This window comes from Odocoileus virginianus, chromosome 20, assembly GCF_023699985.2.
Source record: "Odocoileus virginianus isolate 20LAN1187 ecotype Illinois chromosome 20, Ovbor_1.2, whole genome shotgun sequence".
NCBI lineage: Eukaryota > Metazoa > Chordata > Mammalia > Artiodactyla > Cervidae > Odocoileus > Odocoileus virginianus.
The window spans coordinates 25,778,165-25,796,198 of record NC_069693.1 but is presented as its reverse complement, the minus strand read 5'-3'; the positions used below and the strand labels follow the sequence as shown (position 1 = coordinate 25,796,198).

At 55.9% G+C, this 18,034-nt stretch overlaps 1 protein-coding gene across 6 annotated transcripts; it reads left to right on the top strand.

Annotated features, from left to right (window-relative positions):
- Window positions 1–5,882: 5,882 nt before the first annotated feature.
- CARMIL2 (capping protein regulator and myosin 1 linker 2) lies at window positions 5,883–18,032 on the top strand. Of its 6 annotated transcripts, none has more exons than XM_070451125.1 (38): window positions 5,883–6,036; window positions 6,281–6,393; window positions 6,491–6,541; window positions 6,784–6,846; window positions 6,947–7,071; window positions 7,212–7,303; window positions 7,483–7,744; window positions 7,890–7,965; window positions 8,053–8,141; window positions 8,264–8,358; window positions 8,439–8,525; window positions 8,608–8,720; window positions 8,853–8,930; window positions 9,057–9,133; window positions 9,221–9,325; window positions 9,498–9,567; window positions 9,702–9,783; window positions 9,873–9,969; window positions 10,051–10,108; window positions 10,211–10,383; window positions 10,564–10,726; window positions 10,804–10,905; window positions 12,075–12,203; window positions 12,286–12,399; window positions 12,582–12,742; window positions 12,823–12,910; window positions 13,151–13,300; window positions 13,396–13,462; window positions 13,936–14,165; window positions 15,043–15,143; window positions 15,227–15,587; window positions 15,674–15,796; window positions 16,650–16,686; window positions 16,836–16,907; window positions 17,012–17,233; window positions 17,381–17,461; window positions 17,699–17,795; window positions 17,882–18,032. In XM_070451125.1, the coding sequence occupies exons 1-37, from the start codon at window positions 5,997–5,999 to the stop codon at window positions 17,770–17,772; spliced, it is 4,221 nt and encodes a 1,406-aa protein (XP_070307226.1). In that variant the 5' UTR covers window positions 5,883–5,996; the 3' UTR covers window positions 17,773–17,795; window positions 17,882–18,032. The 6 variants fall into 6 exon arrangements, with proteins under 6 accessions (XP_070307226.1, XP_070307227.1, XP_070307224.1 ...); XM_070451123.1 differs by having other exon boundaries at window positions 5,884–6,036; window positions 6,284–6,393; window positions 17,718–17,795; XM_070451122.1 differs by having other exon boundaries at window positions 5,884–6,036; window positions 17,718–17,795.
- The last annotated feature ends 2 nt before the right edge of the window (window positions 18,033–18,034 follow it).

The following is an 18,034-nucleotide window of genomic DNA, read 5'->3' as shown; positions in this document are numbered from 1 at the left end:
GTTGTTTCTTAGATTTTTTATGGTTTTCTTTCCTATGCAAAAGCTCGTAAGTTTGATAAGGTCACATTTGTTTAGTTTTGTTTTTATTTCTGTTGCTTTGGGAGACTGACTTAAAACATTGGTACAATTTATGACAGAGAATGTTTTGTCTGTGTTTTCTAGGAGTTTTATGGTGTCTTGTTGTGTTGAAGTCTTTAAGCCGTTTGAGTTTATTTTTGCGTATGGTGAGAGGCTGTGTTCTAACTTCATTGATTTACATGCAGCTGTCCAACTTCCCCAGCACCACTTGCTGTAGAGACTTTTTCTCTTGCCTCCTTTGTCAAAAATTAATTGTAGGTGTGGGTTTATTTCTGGGCTGTCTGCTCTGTTCCATTGATCCATGTGTCTTGTTTTTGTGCCAGATTTGATTACTGTAGCTTATAGTACTGTCTGAAGTCTAGGAGGGCTTTGCCTCCTGCTTTGTTTTTCTTTAGGACTGCTTTGGCAATTCTGGGTCTTTTATGGTTCCATTTGAATTTTAGGATTCTGTGTCCTAGTTCTATGAAAAATGTCATGGGTAATTTGATAGGGGTCGCATTAAAACTGTAGATTGCTTTGGGTGGTATGGACATTTTCACACCATTAATTTTTCTAATCCAAGAGCAGGGGATATCTTTCTATTTCTTTGAATTATCTTCAGTTTTGTTTATTAATGTTCTATAGTTCTCATCATATTTAAGCCTTTCACTTCCTTGGTGAAGTTTATTCCTAAGTGTGTTGTTTTTCCGTTCAGTTCAGTTGCTCAGCCGTGTCCAACTCTTTGCAACCCCATGAAATGCAGCACGCCAGACCTCCCTGTCCATCACCAACTCCCGGAGTCCACCCAAACCCATGTCCACTGAGTCAGTAATGCCATCCAACCATCTCATCCTCTGTTGTCCCCTTCTCCTGCCTTCAATGTTTCCCAGTATCAGGGTCTTTTTCCAGTGAGTCAGCTCTTCCCATCAGGTGGCCAAAGTATTGGAGTTTCAGATTCAATGTCAGTCCTTCCAATGAACACCCAGGACTGATCTCCTTTAGGATGGACTGGTTGGACCTCCTTGCAGTCCAAGGGACTCTCAAGAGTCTTCTCCAACACCACAGTTCAAAAGCATCAATTCTTCAGCGTTCAGCTTTCTTTATAGTCCAACTCTCACATCCATACATGACCACTGGAAAAACCATAGCCTTGACTAAACGGACCTTTGTTGGCAAAGTAATGTCTCTGCTTTTTAATATGCTGTCTAGGTTGGTCATAACTTTCCTTCCAAGGAGTAAGCATCTTTTAATATCATGGCTGCAATCACCATCTGCAGTGATTTTGGAGCCTAGAAAAATAGCCACTGTGTCCACTGTTCCGTCTCTTTGCCATGAAGTGATGAGACCGGATGCCATGATCTTAGTTTTCTGAATGTTGAGCTTTAAGCCAACTTTGTCACTCTCCTTTCACTTTCATCAAGAGGCTCTTTAGTTCTTCACTTTCTGCCATAAGGGTGGTGTCATCTGCATATCTGAGGTTACTGATATTTCTCCCAGCAATCTTGATTCCAGCTTGTGCTTCCTCCAGCCTAGCATTTCTCATGATGTACTCTGCATATAAGTTAAATAAGTAAGGTGACAATATACAGCCTTGACTTTAAGAGGTATTGATTTTTTTTTGTACATTTCAAATTTTTTATTATTTTTATTTTTTTTTTCATTTATTTTTATTAGTTGGAGGCCAACCACTCTACAGTATTGCGGTGGGTTTTGTCACACACTGACATGAATCAGCCATGGAGTTACATGTATTCCCCATCCCGATCCCCCCTCCCACCTCCCTCTCTACCCGATCCCTCTGGGTCTTCCCAGCGCACCAGGCCCAAGCAATTGTCTCATGCATCCAACCTGGGCTGGTGATCTGTTTCACCCTAGATAATATACATGTTTTGATGCTGTTCTCTTGAAACATCCCACCCTCGCCTTCTCCCACAGAGTCCAAAAGTCTGTTCTGTATATCTGTGTCTCTTTTTCTGTTTTGCATATAGGGTTATCATTACCATCTTTCTAAATTCCATATATATGTGTTAGTATGCTGTAATGTTCTTTATCTTTCTGGCTAACTTCGCTCTGTATAATGGGCTCCAGTTTCATCCATCTCATTAGAACTGATTCAAATGAATTCTTTTTAATGGCTGAGTAATATTCCATGGTGTATGTGTACCACAGCTTCCTTATCCTTTCGTCTGCTGATGGGCATCTAGGTTGCTTCCATGTCCTGGCTATTATAACAGTGCTGTGATGAACATTGGGGTGCACGTGTCTCTTTCAGATCTGGTTTAGAGGTATTGATTTTTGTACATATCCTTTCTGATGTTTCATTGTTGGTGTAAAGAAATGCAGCCAATTTCCCTATGTAATCTTGTATCCTACTACCTTGCTGAATTCATTTATCAGTTCTAGTAGCTTTTGTGTGGACTCTCTAAGGTTTTCTATATATAGTATTATTTCATCTGCATATAATGATAATTTTACCTCTTCCTTCCAATTTGGATGCCTTTTGTTTTTCATTCTGGTTACTATGGCTGGCACTTCCAATGCTGTGTTGAATAGAAGAGGTGAAAGTGGGCATTGTTGTCTTATTCCAGGTTTTCATGGGAAGGCTTTCAGCTTTTCACCATTGAGTATTATATTGGCTGTGGGTTTGTCATAAATAGCTTTTATTATCTCAAGGTAATTATAGGGAGCTTTTCTTTTTTTGGCCACACCCCCATGGCATGAGGCACTTCCCTGACCAGGGATCAGAGCCATTATGTCCCTGCATTGGAAGCGTGGAGTCTTAACCACAGGACCACTAAGGAAGTCCAGGGGGTTTTAAGCAGAATTTGAACTTACCAGTTTTCAGTGAAAAGTAAGTAACAGAAGACTAGATGTGTGAAGTCTTTGGCTGGTTGGTAGTGTTCATGCAGTTGGAGCTCCCAGAAAAATTGGTATCATCTGGGACTATGAACCAGGCAGTCAGCAACTTGGATTGAATGTTAGTGGCCTGAGGCTGTCAGGGCATTTGGTCTCTATCCCATGCTTGGGCTAACCCCTACTGCCACCAGGGAGCAGAGTACCTGCTACCAGAGTTGTTTCAGTGGGCAGGCAGCGTTTTAAATAATTTTCAATTGGAGTATAATTGGTTTAGAGTGCTGTGTTAGTTTCTGCTATACAATGAAGTGAATCAGCTATATGTATATATATATGCCCTCCCTCTTGGACCTCCTTCCCACCTCACCTCCGTCCCACCCACCTAGGTCATCACAGAGCACCGAGCTGAGCTTCTTGTGTTTTATAGCAGCTTCCCACTAGCTAGCTATTTTTATTAAATTTTTTTTTTTAAATTATAGAGAATTCCCTGGTGGTCCAGTAGTTGGGACTCCATGTTTCCACTACAAGGAGCCCAAGTTCGATTCCTGGTCAGAATACTAAGATATTGCAATCCATGTGGCATGCCCCCCCAATAAATTTTTTTTAATATAATAGAAAATCACTTAATAGAACAGCAAACAGTTTATCTGTATTTTTAACATAGCTTTTCTATTATTGTATACACTCAAATTGTTTACAAGCAGATTGGTTTTGCTTGGGGAGGGGGCAAGAAAAATGACATTCTGATGCAGATAAGGCTGGAAGGGGGTTCCCTACCCCCCTACCCCTCCTCACCATTGACACATCCCCATGATACATCCTGTGTGACTCCATTAAATGTAAAGCCTTCTCCCAGTACTCCACACCAGAGAACTTTTGACAGGAACCTTGTGGCACTTCTGTGAGCTGCAGCCTGGCCTCATCCTGTACTACTGGAACAGGTGGGGCTTATTCCTCATTATGAGCTTTTAGCATTTCTTGAGCGCCTACAGGGTGTCATGCTGTCTAGAACACACAGACGGTCTTGAACAAATTGAAGGCTTCTCGCCCTCTTGAGTCACTCACTTGTGGAAGCTGAGTCCCATGTGTTCACTAGGCCTCTGATAGCAGTTATGTTTGTTCGTCACTGCCACCTTGACAGCAAGCAGTTATGGAGATGTGTGGCTCGCCTAGCACTCCTGTCCTAATCTCCGGGCTGATCCTGTTTCCTCCTCCATAGCCCTCTGCTCGTTCCCATAGCACTCACTAGACAAGGGCTGATGCTACCAGTGTGGCTGTTGGTCTTGAGAATCCCGCCACCTGGGAGCAGCTCGAAGCCTTTGGCATTTATTCCCTCTTGTATTTCTCATTCGAATCATTCTGGACAGAAAAATCCCAGGGAGGGAGGTTTTCTGTCCTTCTGTTCTGGAGTCTTAGGTTTGTCACAGTAAGACTTGGCAACTGTGAGTGTCCACTGAGTTCCAGATACATTGTGAGCACTTCTCTTAATAAACATTAATCTTTACACTCCAAGGTAAGTTCCAGCTTAGAAAACAGGAACTGGAAGCCCTAAACAGAAAGATGGCGTGATTTACTCAGTGTCAAACAGCTGTTAAGTGGAGTCAGGACTTGAATTCAGGTAATGTACCTTCAGAACTTTCATTCCTGACCACTTGGCCATACTGTGTGTGAGCTCAGACCCTCGAAGCAGTTGATGGGTTCTTTGGTCTTCCAAGAGTCTTAACTTGAACTCTCTCCGCTCAGATTGGGAGGCAGCAGAGCAGGACTTCCTCTTGCCTCTGTTGGCAGGAACTTAGCTCCCTGTCCAACTGAGTCCATCCCTGTGGCCTCTGGGCTGCCACACCTGAGCCTGTTGCTTTAAGGGAGGTGGCTTCCTGCAAAGTTTTTTTGATTCAATCTCTACTTTCCACTTTGTCCTAGTCGTTGGTGGTCCTCAGCAAAGGGAGATGAGATTTGGGCTGGGGGAGATGCTGCTGATGGTCAGATGACTGAAAAATGCTCTCACTGTCTCCAGGCCTCAAGGTGAGGAGGGGTAGCAGGAGGTGGGAAGAAACCAAGGGCCTGCGCAATGTCTCTCACCTCAGGTTATTTCACCCCACCGGGCTGAGCAATGGGTAAGGCAGAGGGTTGTTTCTCTTCTCATAGAGTTTAATTAGATTGTAATAGAAGAAAAAGGTTAAATCCCCTCCTGTGAACTCTCCAGAATCTAGGTCCCTGGTCTTCTATAGGGCATCATGCATCCCATGACCTGAGGGCCACCTAGTCCTGCAGACAGTAGCTTTCCTCTCTGCTTGTGGTCCCCCCTCCCCAAGCTCTCTCCAGCTCAGGGAGAAGGCAGACATGGGAGGACCCCCACATCCATCGCCTTTGCTCATGAGTCACTCCACTCCTCCCTGCAGTGGCACCTTCTGGCCCCAACCCACCTTGAACCTGATGAAAGCAAAGGACCTCTGCCGCAGAGATGGGCATCTGGGCCCATCTGGTGTTTTTTCCCACCCTTTCAACAGTTCGTGTCTCTCCGATGTGGTGAGGGACTCCAGATTAGGAGCAACAGATAGGGTCCTCAAGGTTAGGAGGAATCCGATGGTCCTTTCTGAACAGACGCCCAGACGCCCTATGTATCCTGTCTGAGGTCCACCTCCCTCGCTGGGCTGTGGAGGTGACGGGCCGAGGCGGGCCGCAGATTCCCCTAGTGGGCAGCGCCCCCTGGTGCTCGCAGAAGGGACTGTAGCAGGGTGGAAGTAGGGGTCTAGGAACTGAAAGAGGCACGCGACGTACGAGACCCTCCCGGGCACACCTCTCCCTTCCCTCCTCAGATCTACCTTTACAGAGTAGCGACGGCGCGGGCGGGCAGCTGGCATCTGCCCACCTCCTTCGTACCCGCCCGGCATCTCCCGGCCCGCGAAGGCCGGGCGGGGAGGAGCCGGGCCGGGGGCGGCCCGGCAGGAAGCGGTGCGTACCTTCCGCTGCAGGAGGAGCAGGTGGCTGCTGTGCGGCCGGGCCCCCAGGCTTCCTGTGCTCGCCCGCCGCCGCTACCGTTTCTCGTCTGAGCTCCTTGGGCCAGCTCCGGCCGCTGGGCCGGCCGCATGGCCCAGACCCCCGACGGCATATCCTGCGAGCTGCGAGGTAAGCGCCGCTCCTTCTCTCCTACGTGGCTGGGAGGAAGCCGTGCGGCCCCGGAACCAGTGGCCCACCCAGAGTCCCCGGGCACCCGGCAAGCGGTTCCCTCTGGTCCTCAGGAGGGCTTGGCGGCCCAGATCCACTCCACTCCTTCCTCGCTGGCCCCGTAGATGAGTCCAGGCCCCCTAGCCCCGTACAGACCACAGACCGTGGGCACGAATTGACCTCCATGGCAGGACCCGTCTCCCAGCAGGCTGCCCTTCCACAGGCGAGATCACCAAGTTCCTGTGGCCCAAGGAGGCAGAACTGCTGCTGAAAACCTGGTTGCCAGAGCGGGAGGGCGCCGAGCAAGGTCATGTCCTGGTATGGCTGGGGCAGAGCCTGCCTGGGAGGGTCATTGGGGCCCAAGCAGAAGGAGCCTCTTGCCCTGCCCAAGGTGTGAGACACTCTCTCCCCTCAGGCGCTGCTCCGATGGAGAGCCTACCTGCTCCACACCTGCCTCCCTCTGAGGGTGAGTCCCAGCGGCCCGGCCCCCGCCCCCTTGCCTTCCAGCAGCTTTCCTAAGGAGGGTTGCATCTGCGGCGTCCATCCTGTCCTTGTGGACTCCGCCCTCCCAGTAGCACTGGGCTGCCGTCATCAGGCAGGACTGAAGTCTAGGCAGGTCTGGCTCTGAGATCCAGGCTGCACAAAGGACTGGGCTCCCAACAGGGTGGGGCTTGTGCTTTGGTCGGAGCTCACCCTGGCACTCCATAGGTGGACTGCACATTCAGCTACCTGGAGGTCCAGGCCATGGTGCTGCAGGAGACACCCCCTCAGGTGAGACCCCTAGTACCCCACCAGGGCCTGCAGTCTGGTCTTGCCCTCCATTCCCCAGCCCCCACAAGGAGCCCATCCCTCACCCCACCCCCACCCCCAGGTCACCTTTGAGCTGGAGTCCCTGCCTGAACTGGTCCTGGAGTTTACTGGTGTGGCTGCCCTGGAACAGCTGGCCCAGCACATCGCTGCTGCCATCAGGAAGGTCTTCCCTCGCTCAACCCTTGGGTGAGGCCCAGCAGCTGGAAGGGCTGGCAGGGCTGGCAGGGAAGGGGGGCAGCGAGGGGTGCCTCGGATGTCTCTGTGGGGGGCCTCACTCCCAGGGCCTGGAAGTTCCTTGCCCCCTTCTCCTTCATCCCCCTCCTCAGGAAACTCTTCCGGAGGCCCACCCCCCGCTCCATGCTGGCTCGGCTGGAGAAAAACAGCTCCTCAGAAGCCACCTCACCCAGCAGCCCCTGTGGTAAGGGCCACGGCGGGGGCCACGCAGGGCTTCCAGCTGACCCCCCCTCCTGCAGGACCCCGAACTGAACAGAGCCATTCAGCCACTGCCCAGCCTGGGGCTGATCATTCTCCATCTCTGACCTTTTGTCTCTCTCTTGCCCCAATTCCTGCCCCATCACACCCTTGGCACCAACCCAGGGGGCTTCTCGGAGACATACGAGGCCCTGTGTGACTACAATGGCTTCCCTTTCCGAGAGGAGATTCAGTGGGTGAGAGTAGGGCCCTCTCTGGGGGCTCTGGAGACATCCAATTCCCCTGGTGCTTTGAGAAGTCCCCACTACCTCTTGTGGTCCCAAGCAAGTTGGAGGTACTTTCTTCCCACCCAGGACGTGGACACCATCTACCATCGTCAGGGCTGCCGCCATTTCAGCCTAGGAGACTTCAGCCATCTGGGAAGTCGGTGAGTGTCCCGCCAGGGCTGTGAGGACAGGAAGATTGCATGAGCCACATTCCTGGCCTTAGCTTCTCCATGGAGAGAAGGGTTACTGGACCTACGATCTGGCTGGGGGATCCTGAGCTCTGCTCCTGCCCCTTCTTCCGCCCAGGGACCTGGCCTTGAGTGTGGCTGCCCTGTCCTACAACCTCTGGTTCCGGTGCCTCTCCTGCGTGGACATGAAGCTGGTGAGAAGCATAGGGGAGGGTGGGGAGAGGGGGTTGGGGGGCCAGTGGGCAGCCCGCTGAGCTCTCTCCCCCGACTCTGGTTCTCAGAGCCTTGAGGTCTCAGAACAGATTCTGCACATGATGAATCAGTCATCCCACCTGGAGGAGCTGGTGCTGGAGACCTGTGGCCTGAGGGGGTAGGGGGGACAGGGCTTGGGGAGGGGAATCTGGGGGTTTGGATTGGAGAGACTAGTGACCTGGGGAGGAGCGGGGAATCCAGGCTCAAAGCTTCACACCTAGGGTGTGGTCTGGTTCCCAGAGACTTTGTCCGGCGACTGGCCCAGGCACTGGCAGGACACAGCAGCTCGGGACTGCGGGAGCTCAGCCTGGCCGGGAACCTGCTGGATGACCGAGGTACACCTGAGCCTGGTGAAGCCCTGGGGGCTGGTGCTGGAGGCGGTGAGACCCACACGGCTACTACCCTCATCCCGCAGGTGTGGCTGCCCTTAGCAGACACCTAGAGAAGCATCCTGGAGCCCTGAGGAGACTCAGCCTAGCGCAGACTGGGTTGACGCCGCGAGGTAGGCAGGCCTGAGGATGGGGTAGGGTGGTGGAGCTGGGAGGTGGGGTCTCCTGATGGTGAGCCCCCTCCTCCATCACCAGGAATGAGGGCTCTAGGCCGGGCACTGGCTTCCAATTCAGCCTTTGACTCTGCCCTGATCCACTTGGACCTTTCCGGGAACCCTGGGGCACTGGGGGCTTCGGAGGACCATGGGGTGAGTGACTGTCTTTAGGGAGGTGACTGGGGACGCCACCGCAGGCAGTGAGGTGTCCCGCAGGCAGTGAGGTGTCGGGAAGCTCTTGGTGGAGTGATCCTTGACTCCTTCCCATCTCCATCCTCCCGCCAGGGCCTCTATAGTTTCCTGAGCCGTCCTAATGTTCTGACATTCCTGAATCTCGCAGGCACCGACACCGCCCTGGACACTGTGAGGGGGTGGTCATTGGGGGGGGGGGGTGATCCATAGGGCTGGGCGGGCCTGTGGCCCAAGGGGCTACTGAAGTGGGGGGCGCTCAGTCCTCCTGCCGGTGTAGCCCACACCCTCCTCTCGCAGCTCTTCGGGGCGCTGTCCCGCGGTGGCTGCTCCAGCCTGGTGCACCTCGACGCCTCGAGGAACGTCTTCTCCCGCACGTAAGGGGGCGGGGTGGGAGGGGCGGGACTCCTCTGGACCCCGCCTCCCCGCGCCGGGACGCCCACTCCGCCCACTCCCCACCCCAGGAAGTCCCGGGCGCAGCCCGATGCCCTGCAACTCTTCCTCAGCCGCACCGGGACGCTTCGGTACCTGGGCCTGGCGGGCTGCAAACTACCACCCGACGCACTCAGGTCAGTGTCCCATGCCCTTGCCTATCGGCCAATACCCAGGCTTCGCCTCGCCACCTCAGCCCGCTCTTATCGCACCCTTGACCTCCCGGGCATCCTTCCTTCTTGATGTTTGCGCTCTGCTCTGGGGACCCTTCTCCCAGCTTCCGCTACCCCCTGTGACACCCTCTCCCAGGGCGCTTCTGGAAGGCCTGGCGCTCAACACGCACCTGAATGACCTACACCTGGACCTCAGCGCGTGTGAGGTGAGCAGCCCGACCGAGCGGTGGGACTTGCCCTTGGGGCTTGGGCTGCGAGGCGGGAGCGCTGGGCCTTTGGGCTCTTGATCCTCCCCACCTGTGGCCTGTTGGCCTGAGCACACTCCGCTTCCCACCTTCAGCTGCGCTCTGCGGGTGCTCAGGTGATACAAGACTTAGTGTGTGATGCTGGTGCAGTAAGCTCCCTGGATCTGGCAGATAATGGTGAGGCCGCCCAGAAACCCATCCTCCCACCACCCACCAAATTCCCACCCCTCAGCTTCGCCTTGTGTGTGACCCGAGCCACCCCCCAGGCTTTGGCTCAGACATGGTGACTCTGGTGCTGGCCATCGGGAGGAGTCGGTCCCTGCGACACGTGGCGCTTGGAAGGAACTTCAACGTCCGGTGCAAGTGAGCCCCCATCCCCCTCCTGGGCCTCCCAACTGCACCCCACCGCCCGGGTCTTCTGCCAACTGCTGCCCCCGCCCACAGGGAGACCCTGGACGACGTCCTGCACCGGATTGTTCAGCTCATGCAGGATGACGACTGTGTGAGTTCACGGGACCACGTGGAATCCTCAGGCAATGGACTCTGAGACCCGTCCTCCTTGCTGGCCTGACTCCAACTGCAAATGGCTTTCTCTTAACCCCAGCCCCTGCAGTCTCTGTCCGTGGCTGAGTCACGGCTGAAGCTAGGCGCCGGCGTCCTGCTCCGGGCCCTGGGCACCAATCCGAACCTGACAGCCCTGGATATCAGCGGCAACGCCATGGGGGATACGGGTGCCAAGATGCTGGCCAAGGCGCTTCGGGTCAACACGAGGCTCCGGTGGGTGGGGTCACGGGTGGGACCAACGGGGGAAGAGGGCATGTATCGAGGGCCTCACTGGGGTAGGGCTGAATGAAGCAGAGCAGGTGGAGCTCAGGGGTGCTAATGCAAAGGCCAGTGGGGTTGGGAGGGCCTTGCAGGGCTTTGCCTCCGACTAAAGCCCGGCCCGGCCCGGCCCAGGTCTGTGGTCTGGGACCGAAACCACACATCTGCTCTGGGCCTGCTGGACGTGGCACAGGCCCTGGAACAGAACCGCAGCCTGAAGGCCATGCCTCTGCCTCTGAACGATGTGGCCCAGGCTCAGCGCAGCCGTCCTGAAGTGACAGCACGGGCCGTGCATCAGGTGGGGCTTCCCTCTCTCCCCGCCTTGCTCTGTGCCTTGGTCCCACCCTACCATTTCTCAGTCTCTCTCGTGCCCAGATCCAAGCCTGTCTCTTGAGGAACAATCGCACAGACCACACCTCTACCGATGGCGCCTCCCGCCCGAAGCCCCTGGGTCTGGGGTCAGACCCCTCCGAGCAGGTCAGAGTTCCCCCACTCAGCCTTGAGCACCAACAGACTGTAGGGAGTGGGGAGGGTGGTGGCCGCTGAGAGACCCCATGAGTCTGAGGGCAGCCAGCATGCATGAATCCTGCTGTCCTAGACAAGTCCTTCTCCTTGATCTGCAGTGGAGCTGATAGCTCTTGAAATAGCTCCCTCAGATAACACTACTAGCTGCCTTTTGAAAGCATTTTTTTTTTTATTTTAAAAAAAGCTGGGCGTGGGGAGGCTACTGCACACAGCTGATTTGCGAGATATTATTTCTCCAACTAAGGAATGAACTCAGGCCCCTGCAGTGAAAGCATGGAGTCTTAACCATTGGACCACAGGAAATTCCCTTAAATCATTTGAATAGCCTCCCTAAAGACAGGAGGTATTTTAAATCCTCAATCAGTTCTCCCCATCCCCAACTATAGCCCCACCTGTGAATTCCCATTCACAGGGCCTTCCCTCTCTGTTGTTGCCCAACCCAATGACCCTTTTTCTGGCTTCATCTCCCTCCACTTCTTTGCTTGGTGAGATGTTCCCCATACACCTGTTCCCAAATCCCACTTCTCTCCCAAGCTCCAGAGCCCAGGCATCTTGACAACCTCAGAGCTTCGCATTCCACAAGAGATCTCGTGATTTCCCACAAAACGCTTCTACCCTGGAGCCCAGCCTCACTGGTGCCCACAAGCACCAAGTGCTGTGGACAGAGCTTCAGTCCAGGTCTCTCTCGGCCACATTGCAGCCCCCATAGACCTCCTTGGTTCCGCATCTTGACCCATTCTCAAACATACCGCTCCTTACTCCCACCCAACTATCCTTGCTTCCCCCTTGTCTCTCCTCCACAGCTCCTCACTCACATTTCTCTCCATCCCTCAATCTGTCCTCTAGGTCGATGATGAACAGATTGAGCTTCTAAAACACTGACATGACTAACCACTCTTTTCCTTCCTATTCTGGACGTTTAGGAAGTATATATAAAGTCCCTGCAATGAACCAAAGGAGACACTGCTCTCCCTTCTTGAACAGATAAGGTTCCCAAGTGGCTGTCCTGATGATGTCAGCTTCAGGACCTCACCCCCTCTGTGGAGACCTTGGGAAGGGGGCAGTCAGGATGTGGGGACAGGGAGGGGACCAGGCTGCAGCTGAGCCCTGTTGCCCTCCAGGAAGTGAATGAACTGTGTCAGTCGGTGCAGGAGCACGTGGAGCTGCTGGGCTGTGGGGCTGGACCCCAGGGTGAAGCTGCTGTGCACCAGGCTGAGGATGCCATCCAAAACGCCAACTTCTCTCTCAGCGTGAGCACTCCCTCCCACTACGAGGACGCCTCCCTCTTAGTTAGGGGTCCACTTGCAACTCCTTTTCTTCCTTGGCCTCCAGATTCTCCCCATTCTCTATGAGGCTGGGAGTTCCCCAAGCCACCAGTGGCAGCTGCGGCAGAAGCTGGAAGGCCTGCTGGGACAGGTGGGAGAGGTGTGCCGCCGGGACATTCAGGTGAGATAGTGCCCTGGCCCCAGCTGCCCCCCCTCCCCATATGCAGCCTTGACCCCCATCCAGAAGTGTTACTGTGGTATCCCGAGTCTGTAGTGACCCCCAGTGTTCTTTGGGGTTTGGAGCCCCAAGCCAGTGAGGCTGGGCCCCAGCCACACGCTCACTGTGCTCTGACCTTCGACTAGGACTTCACTCAGGCCACACTGGACACAACAAGAAGCCTCTGTCCACAGACATTGCAGGGTCCCAGGTGGAGGGAGCAGCTAGAGGGGGTCCTCGGGGGCTCAAGGGGTCTCCCAGAGCTGCTCCCAGAGCACCTGCTGCAAGATGCCTTCACTCGGCTCAGGTAGGCTGGATTGGGCTGGGCAGGACCGGGCTAGACTGGATAAAGACAGCACACTAACGCCTGTCATGTGTTGCCGTCAGGGACATGCGCCTGTCAGTCACAGGGACCTTGGCAGAGAGCATTGTGGCTCAGGCTGTGGCAGGTCTGAGTGCAGCCCGGGATCGGCTGGTGAGCAGGAACTGTGGGCTTACACACACACAGACACACACACCTGGTCACTGCCTTGCAGGGGTTCTGTAATGTCTTGAGCAGGGATTATGTGCTTACACAGACTCGCGGCCACTGCCTTGCAGAGGTTCTGTAATGTCTTCTGGGGTCATGTAGCCCAATATTTCGGGGTTCTCTTAGCACTGATAGGACCTTTGCTGAGGCCCTGCCTCCCCATCTTTGGGGTGCCTGATATTGCAGGTGGAGAGTCTGGCTCAACAGGCAACAGAGGCAATGCCCCCTGTCATACCGGCACTAGATGGAGACGAGTCCAGCCCCCTTGGGCCTGGAGAATTGGAAGGTCTTTTCTTTCCTGAGGAGAAAGAAAAGGAAGATGAAGAGGAGCAGAAGGTAGGTGGTCCCAGAACTCTGGGCCTAGAACCTTAGATCTTCCCATCTTGTTCTGGGGTATGGACCCCAGGCTGAGTTTGTGCCCTCCTCACCAGGATGAAAGTCCTCCACAGAAATGGCCTGAAGCCCTCCACTGTCTTCACGTGGACTCCTCCACTCACAGTAAGTCAGGGCCCCAGGGGAAGAATTTCTCAGGTTGGACTAAAGTTCCATTAGATAGACCTGGCCACTTGGCCACAATATATTCATCTCTGCCCTGGGAACTCCTTGACCCTTGAGTGGGCCAGGCCAAGCCCCTCGTGCAACTATAAAGTTGGGGTCAGTTAGCACAGGGTGGGACCTGAGAAGACCAGGGCCAGGACACAGCCTTCTCTCGACTCCTTCCTTACTCCACGGCCCCCTCCCTTCCCAACCCGCGGGATGCGCATGCCTGGCGGCGTCGCGGGGCCGCGCGCCGCTCGGGGCCGCGCTCAGCACCATGGACAGCGGCAGCGGGGGAGGGGCGGGCAGGGGGGCGGGCGGCGTAGCCCAGCCCCTCCCCACGCCCTGGGCGGGTCCCCCGCCACCCTAGCGCCGCTGCCGCTGCCACCTCCCCGGGCTTGGCGCTCGGTGCTCTTCTGGTGCGCTCCCCTCAGGTGCTGCTGAGGAGCCGGAGCCCGAGCTGGCGGCTCCGGGGGAAGATGCAGAGCCGCAGGCGGGGCCATCCGCTCGTGGCTCGCCGAGCCCCGCCGCCCCTGGGCCCCTGGCCGGCCCGTTGCCGCGCATGGACCTGCCACCCTCCGGGCAGCCCCTGCGCCATCCAACCCGGACCCGACCACGGCCGCGGCGCCAGCACCACCACCGCCCGCCGCCGGGGGGCCCCCAGGTGAGCGCCCTCCCCCCACTCCAGAGCTCTTGAAATTGGGGGTCTCAAGCGGCCCGTTCGCTCTTACGGGTGATGGCGGGCAGGGAGGTGGGTGGTGGGGGCCCAAGACCACCTGGCCACGCGGCAAGAGTTCTGGCGTCTTCCTGGCCACCCCCTACGTTAGGCTATGCTCATGCGGGGTCACGAGTGTGTGGATTTCATTGGGGGGAGCGCCTGGGGTAGGACTCTGCCTCGGGTTGGCCGCTGCACGGGTAGATGTGTGAGAGGGGGCGTCTGTCTTACCCTCCCTCCCCCAGGGTTACTGAAAGATGCTGCCCCCCCCCCCCCACCTCCCGTGGGGACAGTCCTGCGTCTACCGCACGTCCAGCGCGGGTGTATGTGTGGGCTGGGTACTGGCGCGGGCCGTGGGCACAGGGCCGGAGGTGGGGAGGAGCCGGCTTGAGGCCCCCTAGAGGGTCTGACGCAGCAGCAGGCGCCGCTGAGCCGGCAGCAGGCCGAGTGGGGTGGGGGTGGAGGGTACTGCAGGGACTGTTTGGAGCAGAGAGGGTGTTAAGTGGGAACGTGCGACCCAGGGGACACCTGGGTTCTAGTCTGCTGGTGACCAGGTGGTTTGGACTGTTTAGGATACTCAATGGGATGAGAATGGGTGTGAGCTGTGTACATCTAGGGCCAAGTACAGGAGGGGGGGGGGGGTGGTACCTGAAACCAGCATCTCTGCCCAACCGCTGGACAGTGGGGGAGTTTGTATCAGCAACTCCAAAGGGTCACTGCAGCTCCCAGGTCCTGGAGTTGCCCAGAGCCTGCCACGGGACAAGGAAGGTGGGGAGAAGTCTTAATTGAACTCAGCCCTCAGCCTTAACCCTGTGGTGTCCCTCAGGTGCCCCCAGCCCTGCCGCAAGAAGGGAATGGGCTCAGTGCCCGCGTGGATGAGGGCGTGGAGGAATTCTTCTCCAAAAGGCTGATCCACCAGGATCGCCTGTGAGTAAGGGGCATTTGCAAGGGTGGAGGAGAGGGTGGGCTGCTCCATGGGCATTCCCACTCACTGCTGGCTGTTCCCACAGCTGGGCCCCTGAGGAGGACCCAGCAGCCGAGGGGGGTACCACCCCTGTCCCCCGTACACTTCGCAAGAAGCTGGGCACACTCTTTGCCTTCAAGAAGCCTCGTTCAACACGTGGGTCACGACCTGATCTTGAGACCAGCCCTGGAGCAGCTCCCCGCTCTCGAAAAACCACACTCGGGGACTTGCTTCGGCCACCAGCCCGTCCTGGCCGTGGTGAGGAGCCTGCTGGGGCTGAGGGGGGCACCGGCAGCCCAGACCCAACCCGCAGGAGTCGCCCTCGATACACCCGCGAAAGCAAGGCTTACTCCCTGATACTGCTCCCTGCTGAAGAGGAGGAGACAGTGGGTGCCAGGCCCGACAAGGTGAGGCCTGGTGACCAGGAGCAAGGGCTCCCCTGAAACAGTGGGGGCAGCGGGCTTTCTCACCAGTTGGGTGTCTCTGTCCCCAGCGGCGGCCCCTGGAGCGGGGAGACACAGAGCTGGCCCCATCCTTTGAGCAGCGAGTACAAGTAATGCTGCAGAGGATCGGCGTGAGCAGAGGCAGTGGGAGCACCGAAGGCAAGAGGAAGCAAGTGAGTTGGGAAGGGATGCTGTGGGCAATGAGGCAGGTGACATGCAGCTGGCTTTATGTGGGTGATTTATGTGACCAGGAGACTCCTGACAGACAGGTCTGTCAGATTCACCTTTCTTCCCTCTTGGTTTCCCTTCTGACCCAGGCCACCAGTATCTACTCCTTGCAGTAGGGACAGTCCCATCTCTGCAGATCTAACAGAAATCTGACTTTTCAAAGTCATCTTCATTTGAAGCAGCAAATCCTCTAGGGGACTTGACTCCTAATCCTGCCTCAGGGCCCAACAGGGCCTCAGCCCTGGTCACTGCCTTCATCTCACTGCTCTCAACCCCCGTTGCATCTCAGGACCTTCACACAGGCTCCTCTGTCTGGAACTCCTCTCTCCCCAACTTCCAGCCTCTCACCACCATCCAAGGGCTACACAAGGTCCCTCCCTCTTCCTCCATCTGTTTCCCTTTGGGCCTTCCTTGACTCTCCATGCACCCTGCTAATGCCACCCTCTGACCACAGTTCCTAGCAAGAATCACCACCCTATGGACTATCCCTATAACTTCGCAGGAAAATTAAAAAACACATATGAAGTGAGACTCAGCTTGAATTTAGAAACACTAAGTTATAGAAAGTGAATCACAGAACTGAGAAGTTACTTTATTTGTGTTTGTACTTGAATATGCTTCTGTGTGTTAACTGTCCGCCACCACAGACTGAGCTCCAAGACCAGGACTGGGTCTGCCATGTTCTTGCCCAACCCATGGTGGCTGTTAGTGGCAGTTACAAGAATAAGAATATATAAATAAAACAAGGCTAGCATGAGGGTGGGACAGGACTAAGCTTGACTTCCCTGTTTCCCACAGAGCAAAGATGGAGAGATCAAGAAGGCTGGCTCAGATGGTAAGTGGGACCATGGGCTGGAACAGTACATTTTGGGGGAGGAAGACAGTCCACAAGGGATTTGCTCTCCTGGGGGGAGGAGTAGAAGTCATGTTTTTTCTTCCCCTCACCAAGGTCTGGTGCCTAAACCCCCGACCCTGCCTTTGCAGGTGACATTATGGACAGTTCCACAGAGGCTCCTCCTATCTCGATCAAGTCTCGCACCCACTCTGTGTCTGCTGGTGAGTGAGAGCCACAGTGCTGGGGAGCATGTGGGGACAGACAAGCTGCAGGGGATTGGACCATTGCCTGACCCAGGTCTTGGTTGACACCCCTCTCCCCACAGACCCTTCATGCAGACCTGGGCCAGGGAGCCAAGGGCCCGAGTCTGCCACCTGGAAGACACTGGGGCAGCAGCTGAACGCTGAGCTCAGGAGCCGTGGTTGGGGCCGACAGGATGGTCCAGGCCCCCCGTCCCCATGTCCCAGCCCAAGCCCCCGAAGATCCAGCCCTTCCCCAGACAGCCTGGGCCTTCCAGAGGATCCCTGCTTAGGCTCCAGGAACGAAGGTAAGCAAATACCCCAGCTTCCACTCAATACTGGGCTAGGGACTGGAGGAGTCCCCTCTGGGAACTCAGACCCTGAAGGTGGGAGGCAAGGGCTGGAGCAGGGGTGGCTGTCAGGCCCACACCCTGACCTCCCCTGGCCTCCCCCAGATGGCCGGCTGAGGCCGCAGCCCCGCTTGGCAGGGCGACGAGCAGTGTCTGTGCATGAGGACCAGCTCCAGGCCCCTGCTGGTGAGGGGGGAATGCCTCCCCGTGGGCTGGAGTACAAAAGGAGATGGGGGAAGAGGGCTCCCTTCGTGGCTCTGGTCCTTGAAGGGCCACCAGTGTCCTGAGGGGTTGAGAAATTGGAGCCAGAAGGCTAGGAGCCACCACTGCCAGGGGTGGGAGGGGAAGGCGGAGGCTCCAAAGGCAAGTGTTGGGAGCGGGGACGGTGAGGACAGGCAGCCAGCCCTCAGCATCCCTCCCCAGGTCTGTCTGTATCCCACAGAACGGCCCCTGAGGCTACAGCGCTCCCCTGTCCTCAAGCGCAGGCCAAAGCTTGAGGCACCTCCATCTCCAAGCCTAGGTAAGGGGGGCCAGGGCCAGCTGGGAGAGCGGCAGGACTCCTTGGTTCAGTCCTAACCCTTCCTCTCTCCCTCTCTTTCTGTGCAGGATCTGGCCTTGAAGCCGAGCCTCTACCCCCCCAGTCTACAGAGCCCTCCAGCCCACCCTCCCCAGCCACAAACCAAAGAGGCGGCGGCCCCAACCCCTGACCTCTTCCTTTCTGCCGCATGAGATTATTTTATTAAAAAACTCGAAGGAAGC